The sequence below is a fragment of the Myotis brandtii genome, unplaced genomic scaffold (assembly GCF_000412655.1).
Source record: "Myotis brandtii unplaced genomic scaffold, ASM41265v1 scaffold84, whole genome shotgun sequence".
Taxonomy (NCBI): domain Eukaryota; kingdom Metazoa; phylum Chordata; class Mammalia; order Chiroptera; family Vespertilionidae; genus Myotis; species Myotis brandtii.
In genome coordinates, this window is record NW_005371410.1 from 4083942 (window position 1) to 4099713 (window position 15772).

General features: G+C 36.8%; 1 protein-coding gene across 1 annotated transcript in view; it reads right to left on the reverse strand.

The window, feature by feature from the left end:
* Positions 1–656: 656 nt before the first annotated feature.
* The window catches only part of MDH1 (malate dehydrogenase 1, NAD (soluble)), an 18880-nt gene continuing 3764 nt past the window's right edge, over positions 657–15772 (reverse strand). The window contains exons 2-9 of the mRNA XM_005884563.2: positions 13720–13818; positions 13060–13156; positions 10823–10998; positions 8584–8706; positions 3046–3222; positions 2544–2657; positions 1908–1997; positions 657–999 (exon numbers count right to left, since the gene is read on the reverse strand). Of these exons, the coding sequence (XP_005884625.1) occupies positions 874–999; positions 1908–1997; positions 2544–2657; positions 3046–3222; positions 8584–8706; positions 10823–10998; positions 13060–13156; positions 13720–13818 (1002 nt within the window). The 3' untranslated portion in view covers positions 657–873. The remainder of the gene's footprint in view (positions 1000–1907; positions 1998–2543; positions 2658–3045; positions 3223–8583; positions 8707–10822; positions 10999–13059; positions 13157–13719; positions 13819–15772) is intronic.

Sequence of the window (15772 nt, forward strand, 5' to 3'; positions counted from 1 at the left end):
AGATTTATATTGTCTATTATGTAAAAGTTAAATACAAGGACTAAAGGATGGACAATTCCTGTTCTCATGGATTTTGGGGGGGAAAAAAAATACCTTTTTTTTTTTTTTTTTAACAGCACTCACTATGTTTCGAGTAATAAGCTTAGATTGAGAACAATCCCACGAGCATAAATTCCTGTGGCAGCTACTGGTTATGAAAAGATTCCTTATCTGCTTTAGAGGAATACCTCAAGGGAAGAGTTATTACCTTTTTCTTCTATCATGAAAATGATTCTTCTAATTTCATGCAACGGTATTAAACTATTAACAGAGTATTATCTGCAACCTATTTAACAGCTAATGTTAAAATCAAATTATACACAAAGCATGAACTTTTAAGTTTTTAAAAATATAATTGGTGTTTAATTAGCTAAAAAAGGTAAAGTTTAAAAATATATTCTGGAGTAGATTGATTCATTATCAAAGATTGACTTTTCTATTCTATTTAAATGTAAGAGAATTATGCCTTGCCTTGTGACATTTCTCATCTTTATTGCCTTCCTCTGGCTTAAAAAAAAAAAAAATCACAACCCCTTCAGCAAGCTAGGAAACATACAAGTTTGTTTTCTGAATGAATAGAAACAAAATATTAGCTAAAAATTAGAGTCTGAATCATCTTCACTTGAATATATATTTTATTTAGGATGTTGCAACACTAACACCATGTTAATAAACCATCACAAATTTGTACCGAGAAGCACACAATCTTTAAAATGTGCTGTTTTTTCACAAGTGATTTAAGTAGAGTATTATTATTACTTGGTACTAGAGTCAAAGACGACTTTTAGCTTCTTCAGCTTTGGGGTATCTAGTAACATCGAAATGATTGTCTAGTCAGGCAGAGGAAAGAAATTCAAAAGCAGTTTCTTTTTCTTCTGATAGTTCCTTTGCAGTAAGATCCATCTTCTCACGTGAGAAATCATTAATAGGGAGACCTTCAACAATCTTCCATGTCTTATTCTGTTTGAAAATAATTGCAAATAAGAGATTTACAATTACTGATCCTCTAGCAAGTAACAACTTAGTTTGAACTTCAATCTAGAGAGTGTCTGTTTTAAAGTCTGATTCTAAAGAAGCAAATCAAAACCTAGATCTTAATTGACAGATAATTTTGATACAAACTCAACACTTGATTTTAAAACTTATTGACTGTAGAAAAAAACTGTTTAAATGAGGATTAATTAGCAGACAAAAAAACTAATGATTTTATAATTACAATAAACAGCAACAATATTGAGAACTTTTGCTTCATTTAGAAGATAGTACTTGTAGGTATCCAATATTAGAGGCATAACAAAATATATCTAGTGGGAGGAGTTGAATCTTGCTTTCCAGATTAATTTCAGTCTTTTGTTGATCTGAAGTTGTGCTACATACGACTTTAAAGCTGAGAACATTTTCTAATTTAGTAACGGGACAATTTTCTAGATTACATTATGCCATCCTATATAATAAAAGCCTAATATGCAAATCGACCAAACAGCAGAAAGACCGGTGGAAGGACCAGTCACTATGACGCACACTGACCACCAGGGGGCAGACCCTCAATGCAGGAGCTGCCCCCAGCCCGCAGGCCTCAGGCCAGCCAAGGTGGGGGCCCCCCAATTGCCCCACAGAGGAAGGCAACTGGCAGGGGGGTGGGGGTGGGGAGTTTGGAGGGTGGGGCCGGCGAGTGGCTGGCCAGGCACCGCCCACTTGCTGCTCTCCCCCTTGCCCCCGAGTTGTCCCACAGATTGGCCCTGACTGCTGGCCAGGCCTAGGGACCCTACCCATGCACGAATTTTGTGCGTTTGGCCTCTAATTATTAATAAAAACATACAATTACTTTCCCAGTAGGAAAAGGGGGAAATAACTCCCAAATACCTTACCTTGATTGTAACAGGGAACGAGTACAGCAGATCATCGGGAACACCGTAGGAGTTGCCGTCAGAGATAATGCCCATGGACACGAACTCTCCCTGAAAAAACAATGATTTTTACATTCTCATGGTGCTTAGGAATTAGTTTATATAACCAACTAACACATGGACTAATGAAATTAAAACAGGTGACACATTCTTACTATATGCATAACTTCATTACTGTATAAGGAACCATCACCAGGCACTTCTATGACAAGGTAACTTTCTTGGATATTATCTCATTCCACTCTTCCAATCAATGTGTGAAGTAGGTCCAAGAAAGAAAATCCTCATTTCATAAATGATGAAACTATGACCCAATATAGGCTTTAAGATGAAAAAAATGTCTCCCCTACCATGTGTGCTAGGTACTTTATATATATATATATATATATATATATCTCACTTATCCCTCACAACCCATGTAAAAGATGACAAGACAGCTCAGAAAGGTTAGATAACTTCCCCAGGGTTACTCAGCTAGTGGACAGCTAAGCCAGGATATGAACCTAACCTGCCTGACTGCTAAGGTTATGTGCTTGCACATTACAGCATAGAGGACAAAAGTGAAAAAAAGGCCTGTGCAAACCACTGAGTCCTCACCTCTGGGGTTCCAAACCAGATGTCCCTGATGTGGTCACAGATGGCTTTCGCAGCAGACATCGCACTGGATAGTTTTCGAGCCTTGATGACAGCAGCGCCACGCTGCTGCACAGTCTGGGTGCAAAGACAGCAGTGTTACTTGCAACTACCCAATGTTGGCCTTACTAACCCATTTTAGTTATAAGTACCAGTCTTTTTAAAAAAGAGAAAACTACAAATCTCCACAGAGTTTACTATATTTCATTCAAAAAATTTGATCTCTGTATAAAGATAACCAGATGACTATCAATGCTGGCTACCACGCAACAGATTAGATCAGAATGGATCATGACTGGCGTAGTAGGACCCCAAAACAAAGTGTGCAGTCATTAGACAACTGCACAAGACCTGCTCTCCTTGTGTCCCTCCCTCCCCCGAGCCCTGGGGCACACGCAGGTCAGTAATGTGGCGTCTCTGAGTTCTTTATGCTTGGCTGTTATGCAAGCTCCCAGATTTTTCTTACTGTGATGAATTCTCCCTTGAGCCAGCTGTCATTTTTCAGAGCTTCATAAACACCAACTTCTTTTCCTTGCAGTTTCACTTTGGCATGGTTGACATCTGGATACTGAGTTGAGGAATGGTTTCCCCAGATAATGACATTCTTTACATCCTCAGAAGTCACACCAAGTTTAAGAGCAATCTAGTTAAACAGAAAACAAATACATTACTTACATAAGGTTTTTCATTTCAAACTGTGACCTGTTTGTTTAAGAGTAGAGAGCATCATACAGTTTGTGGTTAACTTATTAGTATAGAGGGTTTATCAAATATAAAACACAAAGCAAGAGGTGAATATTGCTTGAATATGTAAATATGACCCTAGTTTCGTTGTTATTACTTACTTAGAGACTTGCCTTAGCACTTCTGAGCAATTAGGTATTTAGAAAGTTTCTATTTGGCTGAAATGTTTATTATACACCATATGTAAATGAACTAATTTTCAAATATTCCTAAATATGAAAATTTTAGAGTTAGAAGGGACTTAGATGAACAAAGTCTGATTGTCCTGGTTTTACAGACTAGGAAACTGAAGGAAAGAGTTTAAAATAACAAAATGCTAAAATTATAAACAGATGTAACAATCTCTAGCTGTAAGTTCAGAAAGCACTTTAGAATCCCGTAGGCCTTGTGGTTACATGAACATCAATTATATAGTACAGTGACCACAGAAAGGGTTTAAAAGTTATGTTTTGAAAGATTTAAGTAAAACCAGTTGTTTGATTTCCCTGATAAGGTAATATGCAGAAAAAGCATTATGGTTAGTTATATGCATAATTTGTTCCTAATTAGACAGAAGAATTTATGATGAACCAGAAAGAAATGTTGCAAAAAGGAATTTTTAAAAGCTGATATGTTAGGATGACACTGTGGGAGATTTTTCTTTCCTTATTATAATCATGGGAGAAAAAAAAAACAATTGTGTCAGAGTCCATAGCTTTTGAATATTAAATAAAAGCAGCACTGCATCAAAGTTCCTTTTGAGCATTAACCATATAAGAAAGGGAAAACACTTTCGTATTTTAAAGAAATTTTAAAAACAAGGATGGTAATAGCCCCAGACTGGAAACAACCCCAAAATCTTTGAAGAGCAGTTAAACAAACGGTGGAACCTCCACACAATGGAAGAAACAGAGTAAATGGAAAAATAAGTGTAAGTGGAACATACAACAACTTGGATGGATATTAAAGGCATTAAACTGAGTGAATAAAAGCTAATCTCAAAAGATTACTTGCCCCATGATTCCATTTTTGTAACATTCTCAAAATGACACAGTTACAGAGATGGAGAACAGATAAATGTCGGGCTTAGAAAAGGAGAGGGAGGGTATAACTATAACAAGCAGCATAAAGAGGTTTTCTGTGTTTTTAGGAGTTCTTTTGTGGATTATGGGACAGTTCTGTGTTTTGACTATGGTGGTTATTTATAGTAATCTATATATGTGATTAAAGGTCATAGAATCATTCATAAAGACATACAAAAAGGTAAGCACTGCAGAAATCTGAGTGACTCGTTAGCGGTAATGTGTGTAGTCTAGTTAATCTCCTGCTTTAATAATGCCATAGAGTTATGTAAGATGGCACCACTGAGTAAAGCCCGTGATAGGTACATGGGATTCTCTGTACTATTTTTGCAACTTCTTCTGCGTCTATAATTATTCCAAAATTAGAAAGTAAAAAAACAAACAATAAAAACAACACAAACAATTAACCAAACAAAAAAATAAGGATGAAAAAGGCCATTACCTAAAATGTTTACAATGACTTTACTATTCTCACACTAATTTACTAAGTTAAGAAGTAAATTGTCTTTACTTTCATTATGACCCTTAAAATAAGTTGAGACTGCTTTAAATAAATGTTTTTTTAAATATATTTTTATTGATTTCAGAGAGGATGGGAAAGGGAAAGATAGAAACATGAATGATGAGGGATAATCATTGATTGGCTGCCTCCTGCACGCCCCCTACTGGGGATTGAGCCCACAACCAGGCATGTGCCCTTGACTGGAATCAAACCTGGGACCCTTAAGTCCGTAGGCCGATGCTCTATTCACTGAGTAAAACCAGCTAGGGCTTTAAAAATATTTTTTAATTGATTGATTTTAGAGACAGAGAGGGAGGCGGGAGGGAGAGAACAGGAGGGGGCGTGAGAGAGGGACACCAATTGGTTACCTTCTGGAGAATGAACTCCAAACCCAGATATGTGCCCTGACCGGCAACCTTTTGGTGCATAAGACAACACTCAACCAACTGAGCCACTCTAGCTGGGCTCATTGGTTGATTCTTATATGTGCCCTGACTGGGGATCGAACCCACAACCCTGGCATATCAGGACGACGCTCTAACACTAATCTACCCCACTAGTGCGAGGAGCCCGTTTTCTTAAATCTTAAAATAGTTAGATAATTTTAAGAATTAACTTAGGATCATTATGGATTTTTTACTTTTTAAATTACTTCTGATCTAAACCCTGCTTCATCTAGAGTTCTGCAAGTATTAACTATCAGTCTTCAGGAATTAGCTGGATGGCTGGTTTCTGGGGTACCCAGCTACTGACCTGCTTCCTGGCTGGGGTAGAGTGGTGTGCCATGCAATGAGTACCATTTTCTCTGTGTGCCATGATCTGAAAGGACTTGGGAAGAACTGCCCTATTTATATTTAGCTGTCATTGTAGAGAAAAAGGAAAATTTATACCTGGGCAAGTAACCCAAGATGTATATTCTCAAGAACTCAGAACATTCTGTTGAATGTCAGCTTCAGCTGCTCCGAAGTACAGTGAAGACCCACTGCCTCTAGGCCTCTCCTCCCCACATGAGGTTCCTCTTGCTTCTTCTGCCCTGTTGCCTGCCCGCCTCCTCTTGTTCTTTTGATCTCTTGAGCTAATCCACTTCTGTCAGGACACCAAAGTCCAGTACTTGGCACCCAGCAGATGTAAATTCTGAATATCATTCATGTCAGAGCTGGTTTAAATTAACATGTATGCAGGACAGCAGTTTCTTGTTCCCTTACACACTTTTGTACCTGCCACACAGATCTATTAAATAGTTTTTTACTAATTCTCCAGCCCTAGCAATTTTCTTCCTCTGATGCCAGCTAACTGGTTTCACTGCCAAATTACCTTGTCAGCAGACACATAAGCAGTTCTGGGTTGCAAATACACAGGGGAGTTCTGCAGGTGATAAACAACTGCTGGGAAGCTAAGTCCTCTGAATTCCAAAACAAATCATGTATGACTAGTAACCATTCACGTAAGAAAAATTCCTCTTTGGGTTTGTTATTTGTCACTGGATTAAAGAAGAAACTGCTTCTTCAGCAACTTTCTAAAAGTCGTCACTGTGCCAGGCTGGCATGCTGAACACTTGCCAAAAGTTAAAGTTTGATGAGACAGCTTCTTCTTCCCTCTTTCCTCATTCAGACTTTCACCCCTACAAGGAAAATGGTTTCAGGCACTGGGACAAAGTGTCACTTAGTAGTACCTTTGCAAGCAGTATTTTCCAGTGCCTGCCTCCATCAAGGCCTCAGGTGAAACAGCAAAGATGAGAAATTTGTTGGTGGTGTCATTTTACCTTTTTCTCCTTCTTACAATGAAATTAAGTAACCATCCAGAATCTACAACGGCAACACCTATATCTTTTCCTTAATTGTGAAACAGTACATGTTCTAAGGCACCCAAATTAGAGGCCATGCCACTCTTCTGGGCTAGTGTCTATAGTACCCAAATCCCAGGCCTCCAGTCATTCAAATTCCTATTCCTTCCCAGCCACCAGACTCTGGCTAAATAATAAGGAATAAGACCCAGCCCACAGCCTAAATCTTCTAGGAATTATTTGCAATTTAAGTTTGTTATCCAAGAACCTTCTAAATTAACTGGAATATTCAGGGAGATATTTCTGAGGTATGGCTCTTCTCCACTCTTGCATATATCCCTCTTAATAATACTAAAAATTAATAGCAGCCAACCTTTATCGAGTTTTATAATGTGACAGGCACCACCATAAGGGCTTAACATAGATCTTATCTCATTTTACCCATATAACTACTCTGAGATAGATACAATTATTATTCCATTTTATGGCTTGAATATACTTTCTCAAGATGACACAGCTAGTAAGTTGACGTAGGTCACTTGATCCCATTATGTAAGAATACACACAAGGGTTTGAACTTAGGCAAATCTAGATGGCAGCATCATTTATTAGCTATATGACTTTACGCAGGTTCCCTGACTTTCCTGGGATAAAGAGGGAACATCTATAATACTTTCAACAATAAAGATAAAATTTAAAAAAACAATCAAATGGCAAATTACATGTAAAGTATTTAGCTTAGAGTAGAAGTTTAACAAATTATCTTCTCCTTCCCTGGTCTGAAAGATCAATTCTCAGCATACAGCAGACCTCACATCATCTTTTGGTAAAAATAGTTTTCTTGAAACTAAACAAAGTTGTCTTCTCTAGAAGAGGACTACACTCATATACCTACCTGGCAGTGATGACCTGTGGAGAAGGAGGGATGGCCAGAAAATGACTGGGGAAGAGAAAGAGCTTATGTCCCAGAACTAGAATTTTGCCATGACCTCTAGGCACCAGCATCGTCTAGATCTGAGAAAGCCCAGGAAACCAGCACAGATGAGTGGCATGGCCTTTAATTTTTAAAAAAGCTATGGCTAATACCCAGGTTACTGAATCCTTGGCATAATGTAAGGCTTCAAGGGGTAAGAAAAAAATGATAATTAAAACTTAGTGAAGTAGTGAAAAGTAGGAAATTTTATGGAAACATATAGAATATTAAAAAGACAAAATTAAAAATGAGAATATAAAATTAACAATTAAAAACCTGAACTTGATTGCTTGGTTATAGGGGAAAAGGAAGCAGAACCACCCAAATACATAAAGCTAAAGATTTCATTTTACAATCTCCTTTATATCTGACAAAAAACAAAACAAAACCCTAAATTATGTACCATCATGTGAATTATCTATACTAGTGAATACTTTTAAACCACTATCTTAAGAGGACATTAGCATCCACATTTAATTATAGGTAGCAAATGAGATATACTTGAGAAAATTAAGTAGGAAGTTTAGCTCTGGTCCTTATAAGACCAGTTTTAAAGACTCCCTAACAAATTGGAATAGGTTCCTACTAAGCAAAAACAACAAAAAAGCACAAACTAAGCTTCATCGCCTTTAAAAGTGAGAGGAAAGCCCGGCCAGGTGTGGCTCAGTGGTTGAGCATCGACCTATGAACCAGAAGATCACGGGTCCATTCCCGGCCAGCGTACATGCCTGGATTGCAGCTCGCTCCCCAGAGTGGGGTGTACAGGAGGCAGCAGATTAATGATTCTCTCCCATCACTCATGTTTCTATCTTTCTTTCCCTCTCCCTTCCTCTCTGAAATTAATAAAAATATATTTTTAAAAATATAAAAAAACAAAAAGTGAGAGAAAAAGGTTTTATAAAGTTGAACATTCATGAAACTTTAAAAGGCATTTTTCTTACCTGAGCTTTGGCTCGGTTATGATCCAAACGAGTCAAGCAACTGAAGTTCTCCTTGGGGATGGATGGAGCCGACTTAGAGGCAGTCAAGCAGTTGGTATTGGCTGGGTTTCCCACCACGATGACCTAGGATATAATCCATTACAGCCGTTATAGACCATATTCTGCTTAACTAAACTGTCTTAGCATGACTGACAAACGTGTAACATGTTGCCTTTGTATCAAGTTTGTGCCAGCTAAATATGTAGTTAACAGTTTAGCTTCTTGTAGGTTTCTATCCTCCCTTCTGAAAACTTTTTTCCCCCCTTGTTAGGATACCCTGTGACTACTGAAAACATTTCTTTAATAAAACCACCATTATATCTATATATATCTATATGTATCTATATATCTATCTATCTATCACTTTTCAGGTAGCGCTGCTGTCCAAGATCTAAGGTACATGTCTTTCTGTTTTGTTTTGTGCCAAAATAGATAGCATTTATCTACTTGTCACAAAGAAAAAGTAATCTAAGGCTCTATCTCTGAGTTTGATTTATTGATAAAATTTTCCTTCTTATAAAAGTAGTCCAAGAAAGAAATTCTACTCAAGCAGTTTACTTTCGGACAATGATTTGTTTTTATGAATGAAAAGTGTTTTTCAATCTTGCTAATCCTATGAATTAATGGAGATATTTGCCAAAATACAGATTTCCAAGTCCCATCCATTCTGTATCTACTGAATCAATCTTTAGGAAAAAGCATTTTAGGCTTTTTTTTTTTTTTTTTAAATAGGGGAGACATGGGATACAATGAATTACAATACAGTATAGGAAAATGTATACAGGGACTTTTAAGTTTTAAAAATCTCTAATGAAATGATCATTTTAAAAAACAGTGGCCTGGCTGGTGTGGCTTAGTGGTTGAGCATCGACCTATTAACCAGGAGGTCATGGTTCAATTCCTGGTCAGGGCACATGCCCTGATTACAGGCTCGATCCCCAGTAGGGGGTGTGCAGGAGGCAGTTGATCAATGATTCTCTCTCATCATTGATGTTTCTTTCTCTTTCTCCCTCTCCCTTCCTTTCTGAAATAAAAAATATATATTAAAAACACCAAAACTGTGAAATAATATCAAACTTAGAGAAAAGATGAAAGCATATTAAAGAGACTAACTCCCACATCTCCTTTACCCAGATGCTCTAATTTGCTCTATTTCTCTCCCTCTCTTTACCCCACCCCCATCCCTTAGTGTTTTATTTTTGGCCCACTTGAGAGTAAGCTGCAGACATGATATCTTATGCCCCTAAGTATTCCATTTCAGTGCGTATTTCCCCCAAAAGGACACTTGGCTGAAGGGCGACTGTGTAAATAGTACTACAACTCCAAGCAGCCTAGATTTTAGCAATCCAAACAACCTTATAATTTTATGAACCAATGTCACCCCAATAAATTAAATTAAAAAACAAACAAGTAACCTTGTAATTTTTTACTAAGAGATCTTTGGATTTCTACTCAGCTCATCTCTATTATTTTCTGCTAATGATTACAGAAAATAAAAGTTAATTATTTAAAATGAAGTGTACAGAAAGCAATCAGATGTCTATGAAGTATTATAATAGAATATTATAACTCGCAACTTTAAAAATCTTATAAATTTCTTTTACCTTTCTCTGAAGTCAGAATACAGAAGTAGTATATCAAAATCAACAAAACCTCTAACCAACAAGCCTTCTGCTCTTGGTAAAAGGAGGCTTTCTTGCAATATCAAGGCAAATTTAGGAACTAAAATAGTTTGATCATAAGGAGAACAGAAAGTCATACTGACTCAACTCCTCAAGACAAGCATATCACTGAATGGAGAAAATCTGAGCATTGAGAAGCTACCATCTCCTATTGCTAAGAATGCAGTTTACAGTCACCTCCCTCTACAATCACACACAACCCAAATGTCTGAACAAATATTCCCAGTTAAAAGGCACCAGAAAATTCTGTGCCTTGTGGATTTACAAAATAATATTAAAGTTACAAGTAACAGTAATAGGCAAAATATTTTCAAGCACATCTAAATATAGATTTCTACACCATCAGAGGAAAATCCAGAAAGGGAGAGCTTATCAAGCAAAACTCTGTATCTGTATTTACTGGCTATTGCATAGACTGGGGGTGGGAAGCAAATAATTTTGTTGAACTTTAATGTTGAGAGCAGAAGTTTCAAATGCTAATAATGAAAAGCCCTATCAAATACTACTGCACTGGTCACCTTAACTGACTTCTTGGCATATTTGTCCAAGGCGGCACCCTGGGATTTGAAGATTTTCACATTAGCCTTGAGTAAATCTTTCCTCTCCATGCCATCCCTTCTTGGCATGGAGCCCACAAGAACAGCCACATCCAAGTCTTTGAAGGCAACCTCTTCTTTATCCGTTGCGATGACATCTGTGAACAACATGGCAATAAATATGCAAATACTTAAACACCAAAGTCTGAGGTTTTCTTTTTCATATTGAATCTATCCAGTAACTCCTTCACTCTGTAGCAAATGTTTCTTTTACATGTCACATTGATAAAAAGTTTTAGGGGCCTAAGAAAGACAATTTAGAATTCAACATTAACACCAGCAGAAATGTCAATATGTTTATTTTATTTTCCTATGTCAATAATTATCTAAATTTCAAAAATTATGATACAAAGGTATAGTACGATAACTTTCAAGGCAACATTTGTTATTCAGGCTAATAACCACAGATAACACACACAAAAAAATTAATTCACCTAATCTGTAAGTTAAAATTACTTTAAGTATTAAAAGTAATTAAAAAGGTCATGACTAGAGTTATTGACTGAATGTTTGTGTCCTCTACAAAATCCCTATGTTGAAACTAGCCCTCCTGTGATGGCATTAAGAGGTGAGGCCTTTGGAAGGTGATTAGGTCATGAGGGTGAAGCCTTCACAAATGGGATTAGTGTCCTTAGCAGTGCCTCATCCCTTTCACCATGCAGGGCGGTGAGAAGATGGCCATCTATGATCCAAGAATCGGTCTCTCATCAGACACCCAATCTGCTGGCTCTTTGTTCCCTGACTTCCCAGCCTCCAGAGCTGTGAGAAATAAGTTTCTGTAGTTTATAAACCTCTCAGTCTATAGTATTTTTGTTAAAACAGCCCAAATGGACTAAGACAACCAGGATTAAGCATACATTTTTAGATTAGTGAACCCTTGTCACAGTCAGGCTGCTAGAAGCCCCTAAATAGGTATATGTATGAACTCTAGATGGAGAAAAATAAATCCATCTTTTTCCCAGCCATACATTTTTATTTGCTGAGCCTTCCCTTCCTGTCATACTCACAGTTGAGCAAGGACAAGCTGACTGTAACCTGGGCCCATTAGAGAGCAGAAGGAACTCATCAGAGAAAGGAATAAAAATGGGAAAAAAGCAACAGAGGAAGTTGATTTGTAAACAGGTGAAGAAAGGGAGCCAGCTGAACAGCTTGGGTAGGGTAATGTGCTTTCTTACATAATTGTGCAACCTAATGATTTCGATGGCAGTATCCTTTCTAATAAATGTTTATTGAACATATACATGAATTCTGAACATGGCTTCCTTGGGTATATATTTTGCTTTGTGCAAACTTTTACAAGAGTATTATTAATTAAATCCTCATCAAAAGAAAAAGATCATGATAAAGGTAAAGCTAAACAGTCAAATTAGTTTATGATTTGACTTAATATTTTAATAAACTTTCAATCAAGATTTCTGTCTTACATTTATATAATAGTTCAATGATTCTCAAAGGCTCTTTCTTATCAGAACCTTGGTGGACTTTTTCAAACTATGTAGTAGATGATTATAACAATTTATACTATATCTCATCAGATGACTGGCAGATGGGATGGGACTATCTATATATGAGGGATCAACCCATTTCCAGCCACATAGCAGCATATGGCTCTGGAAGTCAGAGTTAAAGAAAGTTCTCCATTACAGGATGCTACTATTACTATTTAAATAAGAACACAGTGTAGACAATTTCAGGTGTACAACCCTTGTGCAATACTATACTTAATTAGTAAAATCTATAATAATAAAAGTATAATATGCTAATTAGACTTGACGCCCTTCTGGACGAAGCTGGGGCTGTGAGGGAAGCCCGGATCCCAGGTGCCAGAGGGAAGCCAGCAGCCGGGGAAGGAAGGCCTACTCTAGCACGAATTTCATGCATCGGGCCTCTAGTAAGTTATATATAAGCTTGGTGGATAAAAGTATAGTCTTTTACTTTACACTGGTTATTTCTCGCTTTTACCCTTATTTATTCTTGGTATATAATTATACTTACTTATTTTTGATATACATCTTACCAAGTAGTTGAAATTTTAGAAACAAAACCAAACAACGTTTATGAAATAATTTCTAATTGACAGGTTAACAAAAATCTGAAATCTAGTTTTTGAAAGACATAAAATACTAAAAAATCCCTCTTTCTTCCACTCTCTAACATACCTTTCAGGAGGGGAAGGGCACAGTCTTGCAGTTCCATTAGGACACCATCCAGGACACCCATCATGGGAGTGATATCCAACAGCACAAGAATTATAGGCTGTCAAATAAATAGCAAGTTCAGTATCTGTCAGTGTAGGTTATGTCATTTAGTCACAAAAAAAGACCTTTTAAAAGTTTTTGCTTATTTGTTGTGTATATGTGTATAATTCCCACTAATCAGTCATAATTATTTTAGGTCAGGTATCTAGTATGATGTCACTTTTGGAAAAATGAATGCTATAAAACCAGCAATGGTTGCTAACAGACATAGTAAGAGGAATCACTAATACTGAATTTTAAAGGAGAGATACATGGAATACATAAATACATGGAAGAAATATCAAACTGAAGTGACATGCCACCTGAATCTGTAGATCTGATTTGAGTTTATGGAAAGCTAAGTACAGTATTCGGCATGAAGGAAGAATTCACTATCCATGGATGAAGAAAATGGATAAATGAACACTTTAGAATGTATACATACACATTTATAGCAGTGTGCCTAGTACATTAATTGGGATTACCCATTCCTTCACCATTTAAAACTTTCTTTGCACTACATAAATGCAGGGCTTTATTGACAATCTTTTTAGTTTAAGATTTATAGGCAGTTGCCCCTACCTGGTCTTTACCAAAGACAGATCCATTTCCGATACTGTACAGCAGCGAATATGCGATTTGACCAGCTGCTCCAGTCACAAGGACTCTGACTGGTTCAGGCTGTAATGAAAGAGACCCATTAACATCTTATTAAAAAGTTCTATTTTACCCTAAAGATATTCAGGAGTTTCTCTATAGTAAGACAACAACATACTTTAAAAGTTAATGCAAAATTTTAAAGTCTCTTTGTGTGTGGATTAGTAGTAAACTAACTTATCCCAGACCTGTCCCAGGAAATACAGTATGCACAAATTAGCTAAGCAACTTCTTTAACCTGTGTCCTTTGGCTGCATATTTAGGTGGCATCATTTAACTCTTACTGTTATACTGGATTTACTTACGTAATCTCATCCATCTTTTAAAGGACATTTTACCACTAAAATAGGCCTACCAATGTTGAAGTGCATTATGTTATGATACAAACCCTGGCAGCCATTAGAACCCTACATATTCTCTCACGTAAATAACTCCCCACTTCTATCTGCTCAACGGAATCTTTTACACCAGGAAAAGGAGTGACAGTGGTTAAAATTTTCCATTCACAATGAGCCTAAAAGTTTTAATAAAATTATTAATCATGATTCAACTTATCTACTTGGTAGAGGAAAAAGAAGTCTTTATTTTTTGAGAAAAAAATAACATCTGAATTATTAGTATAATAAATTTTAATATTAAATAACAACAGCAACATGTAATGACAGCTGACAACCTGATTCCAAAGGGAAATGAATTTTAAAAGGGAGGAAGGGGGAAAAGTACAAAGAGCACACCTGTTACAATAGAGAGAAGTTGCTTTATAGATCTCAACAGACCCCAAACAAAATAGGAACATGTGTACAAAAACAACTAATATTTAAAGTGATGATCCCAAGTCATGAAAATAAATTAAGCTCAGAGAATTAAAAAGAGAAATAGTTCTATTAAAAAGAGCTAAACAAAAATGTTTGGAAACAATGGGTAAGTTTAAGTAGATGGAAAGTTCAATCAAGTGGACTATTCCTTTGACAATGCTAGGTAAATGGACGTCTACTTGACACCTCTATTTCTACTTGTCTGAGAGAAGTGGCCTACTGACTGGGATAGAAGCACTTGATTTTTTTTAATATTTAGAATTCCCTCTTCCAGAGGAGACATGCCTCTGGGATGGAAGGAGACTACCACCTTGAAGAATCTTTCTAACTTTCCAACCCTCACCTCTGAAGTTCAGGAAATAAGGGCCAAATTGTAGAGAAATGAAACTGATCATAGCAGACTATGAGTGCAATTTCTTCCTCAAACATGTGACCAGGATGGGAATGGAAAAGGAGAAAACTATGGAGGTTTCTCCCTGACTTCCCATGTCTCTTCCCCATCCATCTCTCTAAATATAGAATACGATAATTCCCCAAATAAACAAATTTTAATGCAAACACACATCTATGTTCCCAAGTAGATTTTAGATTCATAAAGAACATTGTATATGGTTACTTTCTATAATATGGCATTCACATGTTTTTAATTTTGTCATTTCCCCTTCTCCACTTGGAGTAGGTGAGAAAAAGGGAGTAAGAAATTATTCCTCTTCCCTCTTTAGAATGCAAACTCAATGACAGGGGCCTTGTCTATTTTATTTATTGTTGTATTCCAACTACCTAGAACCAATGCCCTGAACACAGTTGGAACGCAATTACTGAAGGAATAGCTGGATCTTGTAAAATTACTACCAAAAACTTGGAACTGTAAAATAATTGTTTGGAAGCAAACCTAACACACTTCAAAAAAGTATTTAAGATATTTTATTACTATATACGTTGAATACAGCATTGAGAAAGTTGGAAACTTAGTGACCACCGTAGTCCCTGGTATAGTTAGCAAAATTATTTTAGGTCACTAGTTCCAATGATATATATAGTCTTATAAATCAATGGATGGTTGAAACGGCCCCAGTGAGGTCAAGACTGCTCCAGTGAGGTTGGGACAGATAATGGGGACCAGTATAGACTGATGAACAGGGGTAGATGCAGAGGCAGAGCAA